This window comes from Cyprinodon tularosa, unplaced genomic scaffold (assembly GCF_016077235.1).
Source record: "Cyprinodon tularosa strain WSP-4 unplaced genomic scaffold, ASM1607723v1 ctg66, whole genome shotgun sequence".
Classification (NCBI taxonomy): domain Eukaryota; kingdom Metazoa; phylum Chordata; class Actinopteri; order Cyprinodontiformes; family Cyprinodontidae; genus Cyprinodon; species Cyprinodon tularosa.
The window spans coordinates 4180760-4203643 of record NW_024039407.1 but is presented as its reverse complement, the minus strand read 5'-3'; the positions used below and the strand labels follow the sequence as shown (position 1 = coordinate 4203643).

At 40.4% G+C, this 22884-nt stretch overlaps 1 protein-coding gene across 1 annotated transcript in view; it reads right to left on the bottom strand.

Moving 5' to 3' along the window:
* nol4la (nucleolar protein 4-like a) overlaps positions 1–5682 on the bottom strand; it is a 34841-nt gene extending 29159 nt beyond the window's left edge. The window contains exon 1 of the mRNA XM_038309388.1: positions 5300–5682. Within this exon, the coding sequence (XP_038165316.1) occupies positions 5300–5641 (342 nt within the window). The 5' untranslated portion in view covers positions 5642–5682. The remainder of the gene's footprint in view (positions 1–5299) is intronic.
* Positions 5683–22884: the final 17202 nt, after the last annotated feature.

Genomic DNA, 22884 nt, shown 5'->3' with positions numbered 1-22884 from the left:
TTATCTGTAAAATAAAGTTGTCCCATCTAACCTGATAGTGACATTTAACTCTTTTTTTTACCTTTGAATCAATGTATTTATTCACAACAGTTTTTTCTATATATATAAAAAAAGAAAACACATTTTGGGAAATTAAAACCTTTTCCCACTAAGATTCCTACATATTTATCCAGACCTGGAAAATGGTAAAAATCAAATTCCAGACTATTTTAAACTCCTTTGGGACCCGGTGCAAAGTTATTGTAATAAAAAAAGAATTAAAAAAGAGAGAGAATTGAATTGGTGCAAGTACTTCCAGCTTAATAGTTAACTGATGAGCTCATCTATCTGTTATATCAGGCTATTTGCTAAATAAACACATCTGTACAGAGAAGCAAACATTTCGCTGTCGATCTGCCCTTCCAGCTTTAGGCCGAATGTTACAGGACATGTCTTTAAGTGAAAAAATGAAAAGCATTTTACAGGTCTCAGTTGGCATGGCAACAGAAAGCAACAGGAAAATGCACATGGCGTTTAAGTGTTTCCTTTGAAATTGGCTGCGCTTGGTGAAAGGCTTGTGTTTACGTTGTGTACGTTTCTGTAGTGCACCTCTCTGTCTGTCTCTGGTCCCCTCCTCCTTCGTAGCATCCTCTAATCAGAACATAATGAGGGCTAAACGAGGTTGCATCTCCATAGCAAGGGTCGTGTGGATTCTCTGAGGACAGAAAACATATAGAGAGAAACGCAAAATATTTCTATGCCCGGCTTGATCTGAGGCAGCGAGCACTGAAACTACGCCTCTTCGCTCTGGCCTTCTGTCCCGTCACAAACTGAAGTCGCCCTTGTGTGCTTCAGCAACACACAGAAGAGACCCTCTCTGTCTTCACATCAGCCAGGATCCATCCCTACCCCCACACGGCAGCCTGTCATTTAGCCCCATGCCTGCCCCCATACAGAAACTTGGCACACCCTGGAAGCAGCTGCAGCAGGGCTTCCAGTGCTCGAGCAGAGAGCAGAGAGACGCCCCCGGGCCCTGCAGCCCTGCGAGCAGCCACCGACCGCTGTGTCTGTCTGTGTGCGTCTGTCTGCACGTGTATGTCACTTTTCAACTGGCCCAGGACAGCCTATTTATAAAAGCCACAAACAGAAGCTGAAGCAGGAATCATGTTTTCTGATGCGCAAACATACAAGTAAATTGGTTGATTTGTGGCCTCTGACTCATCATTAGGAGCAGCTTGTGTTGGCTGATATTTTTGTTTGTTGCTTAAATTTCCCAAGTGGAGCTGAGTCAGGGGGTGGCATCCCCCCCGATGCCTTATGATATTAGCTGCAAAACATGTTCGCTCCTCTCAATAAAGAGCAGAATACATTTTATTTCAGGAGGACTGAGCCTTTCTCAGTCTGCCTTTGTTCAACCCAGCATCAGATATTTCTACTCTGCTGCTCTCAGACTGGATTTCAGGGGGAAACTACATAATATACACTGGAGAAACAATCTAGAAATAAGTAAAAATGTATTAAATTATGTGTCTACCTTTAATTTCAGTAGGTAAATTTGATGATCTGCCAATGGAATGAGTATTTTTTACACTTAAAATAAGATAATTAGATGATATGCACTTGAAATAAGACAATGCAATAGTTTTTTTCTATAAAAGGGGTTGTTCCATTGGCAAAGTGTCTCACTGACCTCCTGAATTCAAGAAAAAATGCCAAAATTTTAAGACAAAAAGACTTATTTAGATTTAGATTTTTTGCAGTGTAATCCTTCTATTTTCCCTTTTAATAATCGCCATTATTTTTCCTAATTGGACCCAATTGTTTCTTCTGTTTTGTTGACAAATAATTATAAGAACTCTTTCATTAATTAGATGCATACAGTATATTAAATTTTGGTTTAATTTGAGTTTTATATCTTTTTTTTAAGCAATCATCTCAGTTTTCAAGCTCTCATCAGGTTTTTATTGCTTGTTAGAAATTAACAACCAATTTCTGGCTTCCTTCCCAGTCTTACTGGGCAATTATTCCTTGTATTTGCAGTCAGCCCATTTTGCTCTGATACCGATAAATAAAATTCTGTACAACTCACTTCTGAGGAGGTGGGTCAGGGATAATTGATGCTTAAATTAGGGTTAGGTTTGCGAGCTTTGACCATCTCAAAGAGACTGGTAAGTTTTAAGACCAGTCATTGGAAAGCTCATGGCACAACTGTAAACCATGCAAGACATGGTCACCTAAATTGACTCATTAATCAGAGAAGCAGCCCTATGGAGCTGCAGAGATCCATAGTTGAGATAATCTTTCAACAGAAGAAGTATGTTCAGGGCTTTCTGCTTTGGAAACAAGATTCCCAACGCCTACACTGCAAAAACGATCTAAAAATGAGTAAATATGTCTTAAATTAAGTGTATTTACCCTTAATTTGAGCAGGTAAAATAGACGATTTACCCATGGAATGAGTATTTACTCTTAAAATAAGATAATTAGATAATATGCACTTGTTGTTTTTTCTTATTTTAAATGTAAATTGTCTTGTTCCATTGGCAAAGTGTCTCACTTACATCCTTAATTCAAGAAGAAATGCACTTATTTCAAGAAGAAATCACTTATTGAGATATTAATTTTTTGCAGTGTATAAAGTTAAACATTTGAGTCTAAAGGTTTATAACATTATTCTGTGGTAAAACAACAAAACAAATAAATAAATTGTATTTTAATGTCCCTTATGTTTCATTTGGAAAAAGAAGCAGTCAAGGTTTTGCAACCATGAATGCTACTTAGAAAACAAAAAGAACCAACAACAGTTAAACAATTTACATACAGATTATATAAGGGCTGTTTTATAAAAACAAAAAGATGTATTGATAAACAGATGACAATGACACCATAATATTTTTGAAGATATTCATATTTTTTGCTTCTTTCATGGAACCAACAATGGGGAAAACATTTAGAGTAACCGTTTCAATGCTACTTTAACATTGGCATCCCCAAACGCTGTGTTGTGAAAACTATCACAGCATCAGCCCAAACAGTCATCCTCATGGTGGACATGATGGCTGTAACATTATGTCTGTCATTAACCTGTTTAACACTGCAGATTGGGGGTGGGATTCAAAATATACAGACAGAACTCCAAAGAAGGGGTTTGCATAACTAAATAAAAAATCAAAAGAGTTAAATGGACTAATTAAAGTTTGGGTCAAGTTTGAGCTATTTTGTAAAAAACAAAAATGGACGTCTGTGATGAACATAATGCAAAAACGATCTACAAATAAGTAAACATTTCTCAAATTAAGTGTTAATTTGAGCAGAAAATCCAATGAAATGAGTAGTTTTACTCTTAAAATAAGATAGTTAGATAATATGCACAGTTGTTTTTTCTTATTTTAAATGTAAATTATCTTGTTCCATTGGCAAAGTGTCTCACTTACCTCCTCAATTCAAGAAAAAATGCATTTATTTTAAGATGTAATGACTTGGTTAGATTTAAATTTTTTGCAGTGTAGCAGGTCTGTCACTGAAAATCCCACTTAAATCCATTTAAGTTTGTGGTTTTGATGTGACAAATGTGGAACATTTGAAATGCTTAAACTAGAACCTTGGATAGCTCCAGCTCTGCGTGAAAACTGTTTTATATAAAATCAGGGTGACTGATCTGAGAAACCTGATATATATCTGGCAAGATTTTATATCAAACATAAAAAAACACAAAGAGCCACAGACCAGAAAAGAAAAAAGGAGAAAAAAAAAATGGATAATCAACAACACATTTCAGGCACCATCTGCACCTGCACACCTGCCCACAGGGAAACATAATATCCTGCAGAGATTAGAGGAGTTTTGAGAAGGCGGTTGGCGCAAATCTCAATCGTCCATTCACACAGGTAAAACACCTGTGGAGGGATCAGCGCCACTGAGCTCAAATCAAACGGCTCAATCTTTAATCCGGGCCAATATCTGGCCCGGTTTGTTAACACAAAACGCACTGCAGCGCTCTCATGTCCAGAGAGCGCAGGTCCCGCCGGAGCGGGAGGCGGTGGAGGATGGATAGATGAATGGATGGAGGGGATTAATCCGGGAAGCGCTTTTTAAAAAAATGGTTGTTGTCTGTTGGATGGCCTCCCAAACAGACAGAGCTGCTGGGACGCTGCCTGACAGTTCATCAAGAACATGTTTATCTGTCTTGTGATTTAACCCCTCACGCCCCGCGCGCAGCCGCACAGTGGGACGGATGTGACCCGACAGAAACATCACCACCCATCACGAAGTCTGAGCACCAACTGTGGGCGTGGGTCGCTCTCGGTCCCGAGCAGAGAGCCTTTTGTTCCCCTTTCACGTGGTCACCAATTTACGCACAGCCAGAATAACATACAATAAATCAACCAATCTTTAATAAAAACAAGGATCTATTTCATGGCGTTCCTTTATTGAAAGCAGTCTAATTCGGGATGGTTATGGTGTAGGAATGTAACCCAGATTATAAAATGCGGCAGAGGCAGGCCATCCTGGGCTGCACACAGGTGTTGCCAGAGCAACGAGTTGCCAGCAAGCCGAGCCGCATCCTGTCCAGGACAATGAGGCAGAGGGGTGACAGCACAGCGCAACCCGCCGCTCTTCAGCATCATATCCTATTTAGGCATCTCATGCGTGACAGTTTTTAAATCACATCATTGCAATTAAGGAAGAAGACGAACGATGGCACCAAAGCACGGACTCCGGCTTTGGATGGGACAGTGAGCCGCGCGTCATCTGATGGATCCCAGACATTTAAACCAGTCGAGTCCCCGCAGCAGAAACAGCGGGATCACTGATCAAACTGGCTTTAATAGCCAATATAGACACCTAGTGTGTCTCCTGACAGACCAGAGCCGACCCAAGCCACCAAAATGCCTCTGCATCCACGTGCGCGCGCACGCCACCGGGCTGCGCGAGACTCAAAGTGCAAGAAATAATAAATAAAAATGATCAAATAATCAGTTATCTTCCTCTCAACATCCTGCTGTCGACAGGACTTCAACCTCACTGGTGCTGATGGCCTACCTTTTCTTTCTTTCTTTTTTTTTTTTTTGCAATTGCCATCGCCAGGAGGCACCGGCGTTGCCATGGCAGCAAGGGATGAAAGTGGAGAGTGTGCGGGGCTGTTCTGGTTGGGATATAGACAAAGTGGGGATTCATCTGAACCACAAAAAGCATCACAAGTTGTCATTTCACTCCCTGGTCGGGTGCGTGGGTGCAGCCCGGATAATGACAACTACTTAGAGCAGGACAGCTCGTGACACACACACGCATGAAAAACACGCACACGCAGACAGTTTACCGTTGACTTGACCGGGACGTATAGGACGGGCTTCCCAGGCGCTCCCTTCTTGTTGTGCTCTCCCAGAACGTTGGTTCCGACCTGAAAGCCTTTGGACTTCACCCAGAATTTGAATTTGGCGTTGATGTGGCTGTTGTCCACGTACACCCCGTCCGGTTCGTCGTTCTGTAACAGTGTCTGCATGATTTTGTTGTATTTTCGCCGGGTGACGGTCTTTGTCTTGCCAGAGTCCCCGTAAGTTCGGAGACACCAGTCCTGAAATTCCCGGAACATCTCAGCCTCCAACACGACCGGACTCCGGCTCCTCTTGGGCGCATCCACGCACGCCTTTTTCGTTGCCATCGCTCCGCTGTTCTCTCTCTCCCCCCCCCCCCCCCCCCCCCCTCTCTCTCTCCCCTCTCTCTGTCTGAGCCCGTTCAGGCAGCCCCGGCTAATAAAGAGCTGACTTCTTCTGGCTTTTATCCCTCTTCCTTCCCCGACCGTCCCGCGTCCAGGGGCCTCCCTTCAGGTTCTGGGACGCTTCGCCTCCCCTCCTGTTGGGTTCCTGGTGAAAAGTGACCCGGAAAGCGGAACACCTGTTTGCAGAGGAGCCCAAGCTGTCCCGAACCGCAGCGGTGAGAAATGTCACTTCCTCATATCATCCGCTGAGGAGCAGAGAGAGAAGAGGGGGGGCTGTCCTACACGCTGGGCGGGTATCTCCCACCTGTGCGTAAAAAGGCTCCACACACACAAGGGTGGGCTATGAAAAAAAAAAGAACGACCACAGTCCTCGCTAAACAACAAAGAACAGAGACAAAAGCGCGGAAACAACCGTCGGTCTCAGTTCCTATCGACCTACTTTCTAACAGCCAACACTATTTTCGGAAGCGGCTTGCTCAGCCCTCAAAGCGCCAAAGATGCTCACACCGTTGCTCCTGTGGGCTCCAGGCTGCAGCCACGTATCCGACCAACATGCGCCACATGGGACCGACTCTGCTCCTCACACCTGTTTGAATGGGATCTGCGCTGCGCTGCGCTGCACTGCTGGTTGATCCCCAATACGCAGGAAAGCACACGCAGACCTTCCACTATTGGCTAATTTGCAGGAAAGGCTCTGATATGCAGGCGCGAAGTAAAATGTCCGATTTAGAGACAGGGGCAGTGGGGCGATGGTGGTGGGGAGGGTTGCAGAATGTATCCTCTGCAGAAGGGGTATTATTATCAGACTCATTTCTGATAATAGCAGATTTTCAAATGCAATAACACATGAAAGAGAGAGAGCTTTCACACCACTAGAACTTTTTCAAATTTTTAACATACTGCAACCACAAACTTAAAGAGTGTTTTATGTGATGTGGCGGCTCTTGGTTAAATTTACCAATAGAGCCAGAATAGAACCAGTGTTTTATTTTTATGGGGGAACAGAAAACAAGAATGAAACCAAAAAACAGGGCAAACTTCATCATTGTAGACATTAAGTGAAGCAAAGAGCCATTTGCAGCACTGGATACTTTAGATAAAGCAAATAAAAATGTTGATTCTACCTCAAAACAACTTCTCTTTTTTAATCACTGACAAAAGAAAAATTAAAATAAAACAATTAGTTGGTCTATAAGTTATTGTTTCTGTTCCAGCAAAGATTGTAATGTGTTTTTTCATACATTTATTTTGCATCATGTTTTTGGTACAGGGGTCATTAAAGGAATAAATCTGCTGATGGCCCCATCAACCCCTGTCTAGAACTGTCCATGGTGAGAGGCAAAGCTAAAAATAATGCATCTTTTTATGTTTATGGGTTACTTAGACAAACTTTATTGTTATTTTGAATATACAGAGTGGTGTTTTTTTTTTTTACATTCAGCTTCTTTTTTTCAGTTTATGTCTTTTTTCCCTGTTTTTCACGTTTTTTTTTTAACAGTTCAGCTATCTGATGGTGATGGGGAAGAAGCTGTTTTGGAATATGCTGGACCTGCATTGAATATTGCAAAGCCTCTTCCCATAGTGCAGCAGGGAGAACTGTCCGTGGTGGGAGCGGTGAGGGGTCATTGATAATGTTACAGGCTCAGGATACGGCGCTGAGATGAAATGTCTCTTATGGAGGGAAGAGGAGCCCCGATGATCTTCTCTGCTGTTCTTGCTATTCTTCTCTCCTTCTTCCAGTCTGAGGCGCTGCAGCCTCCACACCACACAGTGAGACAGCTGGTCAGAACGCTCTCTATGGTGCTTCTGTAGAAGGTGGTGAGGATGGGTGCGGGCAGGTGGGCTCTCCTCATCCTCTGCAGGAAGTACATGCGCTTTTGTGACCTTTTGACCAGGTGAGGTTGTCTGTGATGTGGCCCCCCCATACATTTGGTGCTGCCGACCACCTCTACAGCTGAGCTGTTGATGAGCAGAGCGTGGTTAGGCAGATTTTTCCTGATTTCCTTCGTCTTCTCCACATTCAGGTTCGGGTAGTTGTTTCTGCACCAGCCACCAGCTGCTGAACCTCTATGTAGTCCTGGTCTTTGTCTTCTCTAATGTGGCCCATCACCGTGCTGTCGTCTGCAAACTTCATGATGTGATTGGTGGAGTTCATGCTTAGACCCCCTGAATAGGCTTTTGCTGCAGCTGAAAGTCACTTGGAGAATATTGCCTTTCACCTCCAGAGACTAAATTATTTTTGGTCTTATCTTTCTCCCTTAGCAGCTCAGCGCAGTTCAAGTTTGTATATAAACATCACTTTTCAAGTTTTAAGCAAGATCCTCTTGGACTTTGATGGGTCATTAGAACATGTTTTATGTTTGCTGGAAGGTGAGCCTCCATGGCAGTCTCTAGTCTCCCCCACTGCTAAAAAATGGAAATCTAATTAAGCCAATTTTTCCTTAAATGAGTACATTTTTTATTGAGTAGGTAAGTGACACATTTTACCAATGGAATAGGACAATTTACATTTAAAATGTAAATAACGATAATCTTATTTGCCTACACAAATTAAGGGGAAATATACTCATTTTTAGAAATGTTGACAATGGTTTTGCAGTACCCCCTCAAAAGGGAAGAAGAGAATCTTGTGTCATTATTGTGTTTTATTTTTTTATTTTTTTATCTATTATTTTCTATCCACTCCTCTCTTCCTTTTGACATATTCTAGTGATGTTCTTAGTTGTTTTGTGATAAAAGGTGAAACAATTTATAGTATAGCCTATAAATCCTTCTGTGAGTGATCATTCAAAGCATTACTCTTGTTAAAAGCCTAATAAATAAACTATGAACAGTTAAAAAAAACAGTCCAAAGACATTAATGTGCAGTAGATTAACACCTGTGGAGCATGAGTCCCAGTAAGAAATAAGAAGAAAAACACAAAACAGTGGGTATTTTCTGTAACGTTAACATTTCAAAGGCTTCAACAGCCCGCTGAGGTGTTTTGCTTTTATTTGAATGTGTGCAGATGTTTGAGAAGAAGCAGCACACTTAGAATATCTCATTATGCTCCCTGTGTGTGTGTGTGTGTGTGTGTGTATGTGTGTGTGTGTGTGTGTGTGTGTGTGTGTGTGTGTATGTGAGTGTGTGTGTGTGTGTGTGCATTATGGGCCCATGCTGGCGATGGTGACTGCTGCTGTTTCCATGACAGCAGAGCAGCAGTGTCTCCGGCCGTGCAGAGGGTGAGTGGGATGCCCCATCCTCATCGCTCCATCCTGACTCAGACAGCCGTTCACCAGGCCAAAAAGCTCCACCTCGACTGGATGACGAGAAGCTATGCAGAGCTCCAGCAGAAACACGAAGCTCAATCCTGTCTTTGTGTCTGTCCAATGAAGAGATTACATGTAAAAGGGGGAGAAACGAGGCCTTCGCATGCTATTTCATTTGATTTCATCATTTGGTATCACGTTGGGTCTTCTCTCAGGACTGGCCCATAAGCAAGTGGAACTACAGCCTCCCTAAGCTATATTTCTGTCCTCGTTTTAAGCCCCAAATATTCAGGATTCTTCTGCTGAAACCTTGCTTCACATGCAAGCAGGCATCAGACTCTCCTTCTTGAAGGACTACTTCCCCAAAAAGTGTCGCAAGCAGTTCCTTATTGCAACTTGCTGAGGAATTTCGAGGTCAGGACATTTGCACATTTCGTAACAAAGAGGCCCACAACTGTAAAGCTTAAGAGCACATCTTTGCTTTTTATATCAAAGACACCATTGGGGAGATTTTATCAGTGTTGGTTCATAGACGTAAAAGTAGGCAGGAAGAAATGTCATCAGGTCTGTGAAAAACACGCTCTATTAAAACCCTTGTTTAATCATTTTGTGTTCAACAAATCATATAAATCTGCAAAGAGGTAATTTTATTTTTGAAACAACGTAAACACTTTTCACACTGCTTACGGGACGCTTCTGCATTAAGTTCGGTCCTGCACTGTTGAAACTGTTTGTGACTCAGTCCTGCATTCATGGACTAAAGTAGTGCCAGAGTTATTGCTGACATTAAATGCTATCTGTTTTTAGCTTCTTTTCCTCCATGGATTTAGAAAATGAAGGACCTTTTGTAGTTAATTCTATAAACTCCTTATTCTTACAGAAAGTATCTCTGTCCCAGTGTGTTTGTATTTAGATGACTACTTTCTTGGACTGAGCCATTGCCAAAATACTGGTGCTATTAACTCTGTTTTTTCCCTTTTTTATTCCACATAACGTACTAGCCCAGCACTTCTGTATTTAGTTGTCTCTGTCCATGCTAGAAACATAGATTGAACTGTGGCAACTTTTAACTCCATGTTATCTTTGTTTCCTCTATAAGAGAAAGTAATCCTCACTCAGTGTCTTTTGTCTCTTGCCTAGAAAAAGATGTTGCAGGCTCTCTGGCTGCCACTCTATTCTCTCTTTGTTCTTGTTTTACACAGGAAGTGCTCAACGCTTCGGTCCTTATCACTCTCTGCTTCCTGAACTGAGCAACTGAAGGGACCATCGCTGCCATTAAGTATCTTGTCATGTTTTAGGGGAGGCGGGTTTGTGTCTCAACTCCCCAGCCGATAACTGCAGATGTCTGCTCATACCTCACCAGACTGTGCTGGAGGCGTCGTCTTGTTAAGAGACAACGGTTCCTTTCCACATCTGCTCTGGGCTTCTTTTGGAGGAAGGATTGATGGACAATTATATGAAGATGTGCCTCCAGCGGAGCTTCATCAGATGGTTAAACCTTTACCAATTTGCATTGATCAACTGAATCTGATTGTGCTGTATGACACGTTTTATCAAATTTGACTGGAGTTAATTGGATTCATATGTGACTATGTGATTTGATTGATATGTTTTGGATCTTTGTCTAGCTGTGTTTCAGCTTAAAGTCACAATCTAGTGACAAGAAAACTGCCTCAGTAATTTTTGGTTGAGGTGGTTCCATCAATTACTGAATGTAATCAAGGTGCTGATGCATTAAAACAGCCCACAGCACCACACCACCATGTGACTCAGCTTCCAAAAATGTCCACTTTGCCTCATCAGCTCATTCTATAAACTGCTTCTTTTTATTCGTACACAAAGTATCCCTGTCCCAGTGTGTTTGTATTTAGATGACCAAACTTTCTTGGACTGAGCCATTGCCAAGCTGCTGGAACTATTAACTCTATGTTTTTTCCTTTGGATCCATAGAACATACTAGCCCAGCATTTCTGTATTTAATCATCTCTGTCCATGACAGAAACATTGATTGAACTGTCGCAACTTTTAACTCCATGCTACATTTCCAGCAAAGTATTGGGGACAATCAAGATGATCTTTAACAAAAGTGAGAAAGAACTCTGTGTCACTTTGGTTCTATAGTGGTTTTGGCCATGAGCCTCTTCCCTAGATGTCTTTCATAATGACAGGTCTGTTTGTTGGTTGTATATGAGTGCTTTAGCTCTTTCATTGCAGGGTGACCCCACACAGCTGCAGCCCATGAAGTCCAAATGGGTGGAGCTGAAGCAGAGAGGCTTCCCTTGAGGCAGTTGCCAGATTGTCCCTTCCGACAGTGATATCCTCCTCCCCAACCCCTGGTTCCATCCAATATATCTACCCACCAGTGGCGGCTGGTGAAAACTATTTTTGGTGGGGCTGATATAGCCTAGTGTATGTCTCCAACTAATCCGGAATAAGAATTCAAATAAACAATTGGACAATACATACAATTTAACAGTAATGATTTAATTTACTATATAATAACAGTAACAGTGATGATTTGGGTCACTGTGACGGGGTTCTTTGGCCTCCAAGAATCCAGTCTCAGTCGGGTTACCGGTGTTGGTGATTTATTGAGCTCAAAGACTCAAAACAGGGTGCAAAAGAAACTAAACATGTACAAGATACTCTGGGCCTCAGCCTCCCTCCAGTTACCAGCAATGTAACAAAGAAACAGAAAACAAAAATTGCCGCTTTTCTTCCCACAGCCCTCATTAAATAGTTTAAGCCCCTCACATCAGGCTCTCTTATTTCTGATTTCTTCTCATTAATCAGTTTTGTCCATATATTACCTCCACAAACAATTGATGTACAAAAACAAATAATTTTTACAACTTAATTCTTTTACACAGATTCATTGACTTATTCAATTACACCAAACTGGGTTTGAACCCAGCAAAGACGCAGCCAGACTGAAGATGACAAGTCCCCGTAGCATAAACACGTACACACACACACACACCCACACACCCACACACACACACACGGCTAACCCCACTGAAATATTAAGTGAGCACCCTCAATATGCCAGCAGGTAACCAGGAACAGCTTGTGTGTTTTAAGTTCATGGAGCTACTTGGCTCAGCGCGAGTGTATTGGTCCTCACAAACACAGTATAACAGGAATGTGTGTGTGGCGCGCAAAGTTAGAGAGGTTGTTTTAAGCGACGAGGTGGATTCGTCACAGTCACAATAACCATGACATGAAATGTTCATATCCTACAACAGGGATGTTCTTCTGGCAAACGGGTAGATAAATAAGGATCTCACCGAATTTGGTGGAAGCTGCATCTCGGTCGTTACATTCGCCATCTTCCCTCTAACTGTCTGCACCTGCGCTTGGGTTCAGAAGCCTGTTAAAGCGCAGTATTTTCAGCGCCCCAATACCATAAAGTTCTGAGACGCTGATTGGCCATTAAATTCACCTAGCAATAGTACATGATTGACAGATTCTCTGCAAATGTGGGTCAGTCTGATCAGCGCCCCCAGAACAGAGACGGTAGGAGTCTGTCTGTGGAAATCCACAAATTAATGACAGTAGATAGGGAAATGTAGTTTATATAATTTGTTTTGCTTATAGGTACACAGTCTAGAGAGTAAAACTGACATTTATGAGTTAATTTCTGAAAATATATTTTACGTTTCTCTCTTCTTATCAGGGAGGGCGGTGCCCCAGCGCCCCCTATGGGCCGGCCGCCACTGCTACCCACTCTCATTCTAGTCTATGGGGCGACAGTGGCTTTGGATGTAGGAGTTTGCCCTGAAATTGAAGGATTGACGGTTCAAGCCCCGGCTCTGACTTTCATTGTCCTTGTGTCCTTGGGCAAGACGCTTCACCTGCATTGTCTACTGATGGTGGTCAGAGGGCCCGCTGGCGCCAGTGTACGGCAGCCCCGCTTCTGTCAGTGAGCCCCAGGGCAGCTGTGGCTACAATGTAGCTTGCCACCATCAGTGAATGGGTGAATGAATGTAGTGTAAAGTGCTTTGGTCAAGTCTCCTGACTTGAAAAAAGGCGCTACATAAGTGCATGCCATTTTACTCGTTTCAAAAATCCCTTAACATTTTTAGTGCTCCCCTGGCTGTGCCAGGAATAGCGTTGAGTTCAAGATTTTGGAATACCAAAACCTCAAACTCAACACTATTCCTGACATTTTGATTAGAAAAAGCTTCCTGGGTGCGATGCGAAATGTCGTCAAACTTGGAAACAAAGTCAGGTGGATTGTTTTTAACTATTTTTGGAATGACTTCAACAGCATATCTTCACAAACTCAAAATCATCTGCTGACATTATAACTTCCTTGCTCGGTGGTGACCGGTATCAGTCTTCAAAGCCCTAAAAAAATATCTACTCAAAATGTCAATAAACCATTTAAACATGTCTTAGTTGTCCATAGTTGTCTGCATAAGGGTTTTATAAGACATCAAAGTGACAATGCCATTTTTCCTCAGTTCTTTTCTTATTTTTGAACTTTGAGAAACAAGCTTAAATATGGCAAGTGGGGGCTGTAGTGTCCAGGATTGTGTGGGTTTTTTCTTTGGATCAGCTGTAGATGTACTCTAGTGGTTTTATTTGCCTGGACAATAAGTTCTCCATAGTTTCTTGTCTTCTCCATTTGTGAACAATGGTTCTTGCTGTGTTTCTTCTGGAGTCTCGAAGCCTTGGAAACAACTTTTTTCAGGCTGATGGATGTAAACATCTTTGTTTTTCCACTGTTTGTATATTTCTTTAGATCAATGACTAGTAAAGTCAACCAGGCTTTGGTTAGGGTTAAGACATTTAACTAGGCTTTTGTAGTTCATCTCAGTTAGTTCTACAGTTTGTCTTGGTTTGTACTTTTTACTTAATAATTATTGCTACATAATCATCATCATTAAGTCTGTTTTGTATGTATTTAGGTTGTTTCTTGTTTATTTCTTGGAAGTAAAAAATCCAAATGAGTTTTCTTCTTCATCTAAACTCCCAGCAGGACCAAAACAACGTAAAATATTTCAGCTCTCCCTGTCAGACTACTTGGCCCAGCTAGGACGTTTTGAATCATATTTTCGCCATGCATTAAAATAAACCTCTGATTACCTTTATAGTTTCCCCCAAAGGAAAGAAAATCTCCCAGGGCTACCTTCACTGTTCCTCAGCTGTCAGCATTGTGACCAGAAAGGGTCACGCCTCCTCACCCTTAATGAGCCAAAGATGTCGTAATTATGCTCACAATCTCCTGCTGAGGTCTCTCCAACCCCCATGAGGTGAACTATTTCTTTCTGTCCTGGAGGGCCATTTAGTTAGGACTGTATCATTCTAAGAGATCCAACATAAGAAAAAGAAATTGTGCGCTCAAAGCCAAGAGGCCGGCACATGTGTTTACATTTAGCTGAATCAAGTAGATCATTCAGAATTTAAATTTAGGTTTTAAACACCCTGAACGTATCACAGCCTGGAAATTATTTTCGATCTATTACAGAGTAGACAGGCAATGCAAAGTCCTATTAAACAAAACAAACCAAAGACACACATAAAGGAGCTATTTAGTATTTAAACTTCTTGGTAGGAAAAGGCCATCTTAAAGAAATAATTTCTTAAGAGCTTAACCTGATGAAGGCGTCAAAATAAAATGTATTGTTGGCTTCTGGTAGACTTGAGAAAGATAAAGGTCAAGGTTTTCCTAGTTTCAGTTTTTCCTCATATAAGGATTAACAGGCGCGTAGGTCCATAAAGGAGGTGGCCCAGTGGCAGAGTAAATGCTTTACAATGAAGGGGTCCTGGGGATTTTTGTGTTGGAATTGCAAGTTGTCCCAGTGCATGATGGGGGTTTTAGCTTGGTTCTCCAGTTACTTTTTTTGACAAAACTAATGTTTTTTTGTCTCCAATTTGTCCTCCTGATAAACTAAAGATCTGTTCTGGGTGTATTCTATCTGCCATCACTTACTCCAGTAGTTTGACTTCAAACTCTTCTTAGCCTGTTATATAAAAGCAGAGAATGTCTCGTAAAGAACTGCACTGTTGGATTTTTGATATCTCTGAAAACTGCACAATAAGGCCTTTCAACATGGATAACTTTATTATAGGAGTAATTCATATGTACAAGAATGAAAAGGATAGATAAAGCACTTTGTAGCGAACCAAGGTTTTCTCAACTCCAACAGTAGGAAAAATTAACAGCCAGAAAATCTAAACGTAAGGAAATGTTTGCTTTATCCTTTATTTATTTCTCTGTAGTGTGTCAGTAAATTTTAAGATCCTATCCTATCCTAAAAATCCTATCAGGATTTCTATTTTTTACTTCATTAAATGTAAGTATATTTATCAATTAAAAATCACTCAACAATAACATTTAAATTCATGCAACAATGACCACTCTCCAAATATTGCTTTACCTACAACAGTTAGCCAAACTTTGGCACATTATTTGTGTCAATTTATATTGACATATAAAAATACTGCATATTTGTATTTTTACTTCTGTTTAAATCACTAGATTACAACAAATGCTGCTGTGAGAATACTAGCATAAACATAAACTCTGCTTACAGAGAACTTCAATACAGTAGTGCACTTAAAATAAGTAAAACACAGACTGAAGGGAGATTCTTAGTTGCTCCCATTCTCTGCTAACCTGACTCTGCCAGATGGATTTGCTTCGCATATCCATCTGGAAACCTTCCGTTGAAGTAATTTTGGGAAGGGGCGAAAATACTGGTTAGCTGATTGGCCTATGTTGGTGATAGACGGGCCAAATAAACCAATCAGATCAACGAAGCATATGACGTACTAACAGAGCAACGACGAAAACACAACACAAGCCAGGCTACTCTTGCCGAAACCAGTTGGGAGAAGAGCAAAAACATCTTTTCCTCTGAGAAAAGCCTCCAGAGCAGTGTTTTGCTCTTCTTTCAGTGGAGAAATACTCTGTAATTCCGATAAAACTTGCTCGATAGCCACGCTAACGCTAGTTTCATCGGCTGAAGCCGCCATGTTCTTTAGACTGAACTGTCGCGCTTCTCGTTGCGTCACACCTCAACCCGCCTCAAAGCCAATGCTGATTGGACGTTCGTTTGGTGAATGGCTCCAAATTTTCTTTAACGGAGAGTCTCCAGACTGATTTGCGAGTGAAACCTTGAAAGCTCGCGAGATCAGGATGGTCTCACGAGGCTAATTCTCTGCTGCTCAGTAAGAGGAAGATCATCGAGGTGGGACAATTAAGAAAATAATTTAAGAGCAACAAAATACCTAATACAGAGATTATAAGGTCCGTATAAAGACTGTCGAAACAAAATGTTTCCATCACAGACTTTGAACTAGTCATTTCCCATACTGAGCTTGCCACAAGAGCTTTTAAAGGAAAATCAAGGAATAATCAATGGATCATTATGTATACCTAAGACTAATATGTTTGCTGTGATTTAATGAATTTAGCGTTAATCAGAAAAAAATTAAAATTATAATTTTTGTTGTACCGTAATCACTGAGTCTGGGACTTGGACACCTCACTCCTGACATCTTTCAGCAGTGATGTCACGGTGCGGTAAGCTGAGCGCCATTCTCTTTACAAGCAAAATCAATGGGAACTATTATACACACCCTCAATCAACAACAATTATTTTATATTTTGAGAGGGCTTCACCATTGAAAATCGTGAGAACTATTGTTAAAGCGACAATGTCCAAATGCATGGATTTAGTTGTTTAGTTATTTCAGCATTCATGATCCACCACGGGTTCATCATTGGATTGCCAACTTGAAGAGGGAGGATTTGCCATTGAACTTTTGGACATAGAAAAAAACACATCATATGTAGCCATCAATTCAAAATGTTCTCAAGATGACTTGGATAATAGTGCATTGTGACAAACACTAGACACAGCACTGGGACTTGATCAACAGCCGATACCGCATCGTGACGTCATAAACCAGTAGGTGGCAGTAGTGTTCTTTGACAAACATGGATCTCTCCAGTAAAGCACATTCATAGGAAAATTGCTCTTAATTAAAAAAACTTATCCTTTATCGGACACTATATGATAATTTTATATTTAAAGTACTTTCAGAAGTTTGAATTCTGAATATGTCTGGACTTTTCCTTTAAATCTATTGGCAGGATGCTAGTCTACCAGGCCTTCAAGTGGATGACCTTTATTTGAATGGAATTGAAATTGAATTAAAATTTAATTGAATTTAATTTAATTAAAATGAATTGAACTAAACTGCACTGAAATTAATTGAACTGAAGAGAATTGGCATTGCACTGAGCTGAATTTATTTGAATCAAAATGAAATGGGTTAAAGTGAATCAAATTTAATCAACTTGAATGAAAGTGAATTAAATTTAATCGAATTATGTTGAATTTAATTAAATTGAACTCAATTAAATTCAATTGAGCTTAATTGAATTGATTTGATTTGAATTTAATCAAATTGAATTGAACTAAACTGAATTGAATTGAGAATAATCAAACTGAATTTAATAAAATCGAAATAAATCTATTTGAAATAGTTACACCTGAATATCTAATTTCAGAGACTTTGCAAGCACTGCTTTCTTTTTGGGTGAGTTTTTCATGACCTTGGCACTTTAGGCTGGATTTGGCTCCTTTCTTGCATCTGCTTAGCTCCGCCCAGCGCTCATTGTCTCTCATCTGTTCCACATGTTTCTGCTTCTATGTCAGCTACCTGTTCCCAGCCAATGGTGCCAGATTATCTGAGCCGTGTGAGAGAGTTTTCTGGCCTCCTTGTCAGTTTCTGGTTATCTGATCTTGACTAGTTGCTGCCCAAGGACTTCTGAGTTTTGGTTCCCCCTGTTCCACACTGTGGGCCTGATCTATTTCCGGACTGTTACCTGGACCTGTCTTCTGAACCCGGCTTGGATATCCCTTCGGCGCCTCTTAGGACTTCTGATCTTCTGGCCTGGAAACCTGTTCCTACTGCCTTGGATTATCCCCCTGGAGTCTTCTGCTCCTCTACATGCTGTGGCTGTGGCTTCTGTTTTTCATTGCCCTACTTCTCTCCTGGATCTCTGGAAGTGGCTCTGTCACGAGCTATGGAGAAATCCTTCTTGCTGTTGCACAGGAGTGAAGTCCTCCAAACTTCACTCCTTCTGCTGAGCTCAGACTGAACTTAACCAGGTTGGCGACTCTCATGCTCACTATCATGAGTTCTGAAGTCACTAACCTGAGTCTCCATCTCTGCAGAGAATTCAGTGAATCTGCCCCACCTGATAAACAGCCCCTGGTTTACGTTTAATAAAACGCTTGTTTTGAAATCACCCTGATCTGTCTGCCTGAATTCTAGGTCCTACTGTACACTCTGAGCCTGTGACAGGCTAGTGTCATATAGCAAGTCTAGGTTTAACCTATTCAACATTGCTTTTGTGCAAACTTCCTCTCTCTTGTTTTTATTTTCTGTCTATTATTTTTTTACTTTAGGTATAATGGAAAAGCTATATAAAATGTCAACGTAAACATCTGGTTATGACTATTTTCCTGAAAGACCAATTAAAAAATATGCCATTAGGTTCTGACTATTAAGTAAGAATTTTTGAAAAGAATTAAACAACATATGTTTTAGTTCAAGGCTGGACTATTGTAATTCTTACTAATATCAGGAAGTCCACAAACCGTAGTTAAAAGCCTTCAGCTGATCCAAAACGCTGCAGCCAGAGTTCTGATGAAAATAAAATAGAGAGATAATATCCCTCTTAATCCCCCTTGCTGTTGCACAGGAGCCTAGTCAGATTAGACACACTTTTTAGGATTCAGTGAAGACTGCAGCAGCATTGTTTGGAATCCCATGCTGCTGCTGTCCAATAAATCCTTTATGCAGGCCATTAAATACACAGTTACTGTAACCAAGTCTGCTGAAAATATCTGCATGAAACAGCTTTGCTAAATAACTGTCGTACATTTGCTCTTTAATCCTTAAAATATGTAAATACTTGTGATGAGATTGTAGATTGACTTTGGAGCTGATTGAAACTCAAATTGACTGTCAAAATTTAGGAGTGAAAACTTTACTGTAACTTCTGGGACAGGTCACAGTTTTTCAAAAAGGGTGCAGAGAACTTTCTTCCAGTGCATTACACAGAGAATCCCACAACCTTTGCCATAATCAAGACCACAAGCTAAGAAATCTGAAGTGGTTCTATAGGCTGGAGAAGTGCTGCTTTAGTTTTAACCTCCTCAGGCTTCTGTTCCATAGCAACAGTGCTGCAGGCTTTTTAAATCTGCAGTATTTATAGATTGCCTTTGTGAAAAAATGATTAAAAAAACTCAAATTTTGTACAGAAGACTGAAGCGACTAAAGTCTAATTATTGGGTTAAAATAAGTTCATGTCACTTAATTTTGTTTATCCAGTAAATAAAGCATATGTCCTCTTATGCCACTTTACGAAAAGACAAGTTTCTCCGATTTCAGCCTGATGCATTGACTCCATTCAGTGAATTCTCAGAAGTCATGATCTGTTTTTATTCAAAAGGATCAGATTCAGGCTACTTAGTAAAATTATCTTTTAATTCAAACCTTTTTTTTTCTTTCTTTCTTTTACAAAATGTACTTGAATATGTACTCCCTCTGCATTTGTTTCTTATTGGCTGCAAAACTAATTTCACCTTAGGGTCAATAAAGTTTTATCAAGATCCATGATTGGTATGCTCTGCATGCTGGGTTGTTGAAAAAAAGACAGATTTAACAATGAGTAGAATAAAATAGAATAGAATAGAAATCCTTTGTTTTCCAAATGCGGTTTTATCCTGTAATTAAAGCTTGTTTTAACTTCCTACACTTCAACTAACTTAAAAAAAAACAAACAAATAAAAACTCGTCAAACACAAACTAATCAATGAAAAGAACTTGTGACTGAATAGTGACTTTTTGTAACAACAAAATGAAAATTGAATGGTGACTCCCCCAATAATTGAACTTTATCGATCACAGATTAGAGGAATTTACCTCTGTATTCAACCCATCCCCTTGGGGAGCAGTGGGCTGCCATCATGGGGCGCCCGGGGAGAAGTGTGGGGGTGGCAACGGAGGATCTGATCAGCATGTATGTAAATGGAGCACCCCTTTGCACCCAGAAAGTGACGTATTTCTGTCCTAAATGCTATCATAACCTTCCAATCAACATGTTTACATGAGCTCAGTCAGCCATTTTACTCAGATTACTTTTGTCCATAGAAACAGCGCAATCACATTTTTTTATTTTTTTAACTATTCTGAGCACATTTAAATCCCACAGTGATATTTTGTGCATGTAACATAGCTACTGACTGTGCAGGATCCACTCCTCCTTGATGAGCATGTAGCAACAGTAGACATTTGCTTCCAGCAATCCCTCAAACAGAGCATGTATGCAGGGATATTGGAGAGTAAAAGCTCCCTTTTAACAGGAAGAAACCCTGCAGCAGAACCAGGCTCAGTGTGAGCAGCCTTCTGCTAAAGCCGACCGGGGTTCAAGAAGACAGACGCACTAATCCATAAATATTCTCTCAATGTTGAAATTGGCTACAATGCTGCATTAGATATCTCCTCTTTTTACAAAGTAGACGTTTAAAGCAGGAGAGAGCTGAGGTGAAATCCCCCAGAACTCATTCATTTTGGTTACAGCAACTGATTAATTCAATACTGCACCTACTTTTTTTTCTTTTTCCACTTCTACTTGTTCTTAACCAAGTCTTAATATTATATAAGTTATCTTTTTTCAGGTGGGTAATGTGTCTAAGTAATGTGTCTCAATAGAAAAGTAGAATAGAATTATTAGAAAGTTCAATTCAATTCAATTCAGTTTATTTATATAGCGCCAAATTCACAACACATGTCATCTCAAGGCACTTTACAGTTCAACCAGATCATACAGTCAAATTGATACAAAGTTTTCTATCTAAGGAAAACCAGTTGATTGCATTGACTCATTGACTCAAATACAATCCCCCACACTAAGCATGCTTGTAGCGACAGTGGAGAGGAAAAACTCCCTTTTAACAGGAAGAAACCTCCAGCAGAACCAGGCTCAGTGTGAGCGGCCATCTGCCGAGGCCGACTGGGGTTCAAGGAGACAGAAGCAGAGATACAAAAAGCAGCTGTAAAAGGCGGCCCCGTCCAGGAAACACACAGCCAGGCAGACGAGCTCCAAGGCAGCTCCCATGCCAGAGGACGAAGAGAGCACATCCACTCAGTCACGGTCAGAGAAACAGGACCACACTGGAAAACAGGCCGATCTCCAACATCTATTAACAAGGGTGTTGATAGAAGCAGCACAGCTGATGTTTTTTTCCAGGATGACGTCACAGCCAAACAGGAACAGACGAGGCAAAGCTACTCTGAGGAAAAGCAGAGAGAGCAGAAGGTTAGAGATTGAACTAACAGATTCTGCAGAATAGGAGAACAGAGAGAGAATGAAGCAGAATGATGAAATGGGGGTCCCTATGTCCTCCAAAAGTCTAAGCCTATAGCAGCATAACTATAGAGATAGCTCAGGATAACCTGAGCCACCCTAACTATAAGCTTTATCAAAAATGAAAGTTTTAAGCCTAGCCTTAAAAGTAGACAGGGTGTCTGCCTCACGGACTAAAACTGGTAGTTGGTTCCACAGGAGAGGAGCCTGATAACTAAAAGATCTGCCTCCCATTCTACTTTTAGAAATTCTAGGAACCACTAGTAAACCTGCAGATTGAGAGCGAAGTGCTCTGTTAGGAACATAAGAAACAATCAGATCTCTGATATAAGATGGAGCTTGGCCATTTAAGGCTTTATATGTGAGAAGGAGGATTTTAAATTCTATTCTGGATTTAACAGGAAACCAATGAAGAGAAGCCAGGATAGGTGAGATATGATCTCTCTTTTTCATTTTCATTAGAACTCTGGCTGCAGCATTTTGGATCAGCTGAAGGCTTTTAACTACAGTTTGTGGACTTCCTGATAGTAAAGAATTACAATAGTCCAGCCTTGAAGTAACAAATGCATGGACTAGTTTCTCAGCATCACCCCTGGACAGGATATTTCTAATTTTTGCAATGTTCCTCAGATGAAAGAAGGAAATTCTAGAAACCTCTTTGATATGGGATTTAAATGACAGGTCCTGATCAAAAATAACACCAAGATTTTTTACTTTATTATCTGAAATCAGTTTAGTTGACAAAAGTTAATTTATTCTGATAGTTGAATTAAAAAATTGAAACTCATATACATCAACACCACACAGAATTATAAACAGCGTCATTATTAATGATGTTGTTGTCCTAATGTAACTTTGTTATATCAAACCGTTTGACTGGTCTGTTGTATTTAGAACTAATAAAACATATTTTAGTCTCTCTCATTAAATTAAATGTAATACATCACAGAGTATTTTGTTTAAACATATGAAAAGGAAAATTGAGTGGAAGGAGAACGGGTGAGAGAAGAAGGTGCATAAAAAACTAGCGTTATCACAACTTTAAGAGGAGTACTGTATGTGGTTAACAGAAATAAACAATTGAAACGTAGCACTCTTTTTGTATTAATTAATATATGACTTTCACCTTTAATTTAGTTGCTGAAATAAATTACCATTTAAATTACCTTCTGCGTCATTGACATTTAATTCTGACATCAATTTGCATACCTGCATTTCCTAAAATGTCTCCTCTTTAGAATGAAATGATAATAAACAGCCTGCCACTGAGTTTTACACAAGAATAAACTGAAAATAAAACACAACCAGCTAAAGACATTTTTATGTATCTCTCAGGGGTTTTTGACACTTTTTTATGTTATTTAACTCTTTGATATTTGTAAATTTTTTTGGAATACATTTAAAAAAGTAGCTGTTGAGGTTAACCTGGGGCCGATTCCTTCAGCAGCAATTTCTTCATAGACTTAAAACAAAAAGTTATTCAGACAACCCACTAGAAATAAATTGTAATGCTTATTCACTTATTTGTTAGAGAAGGTAA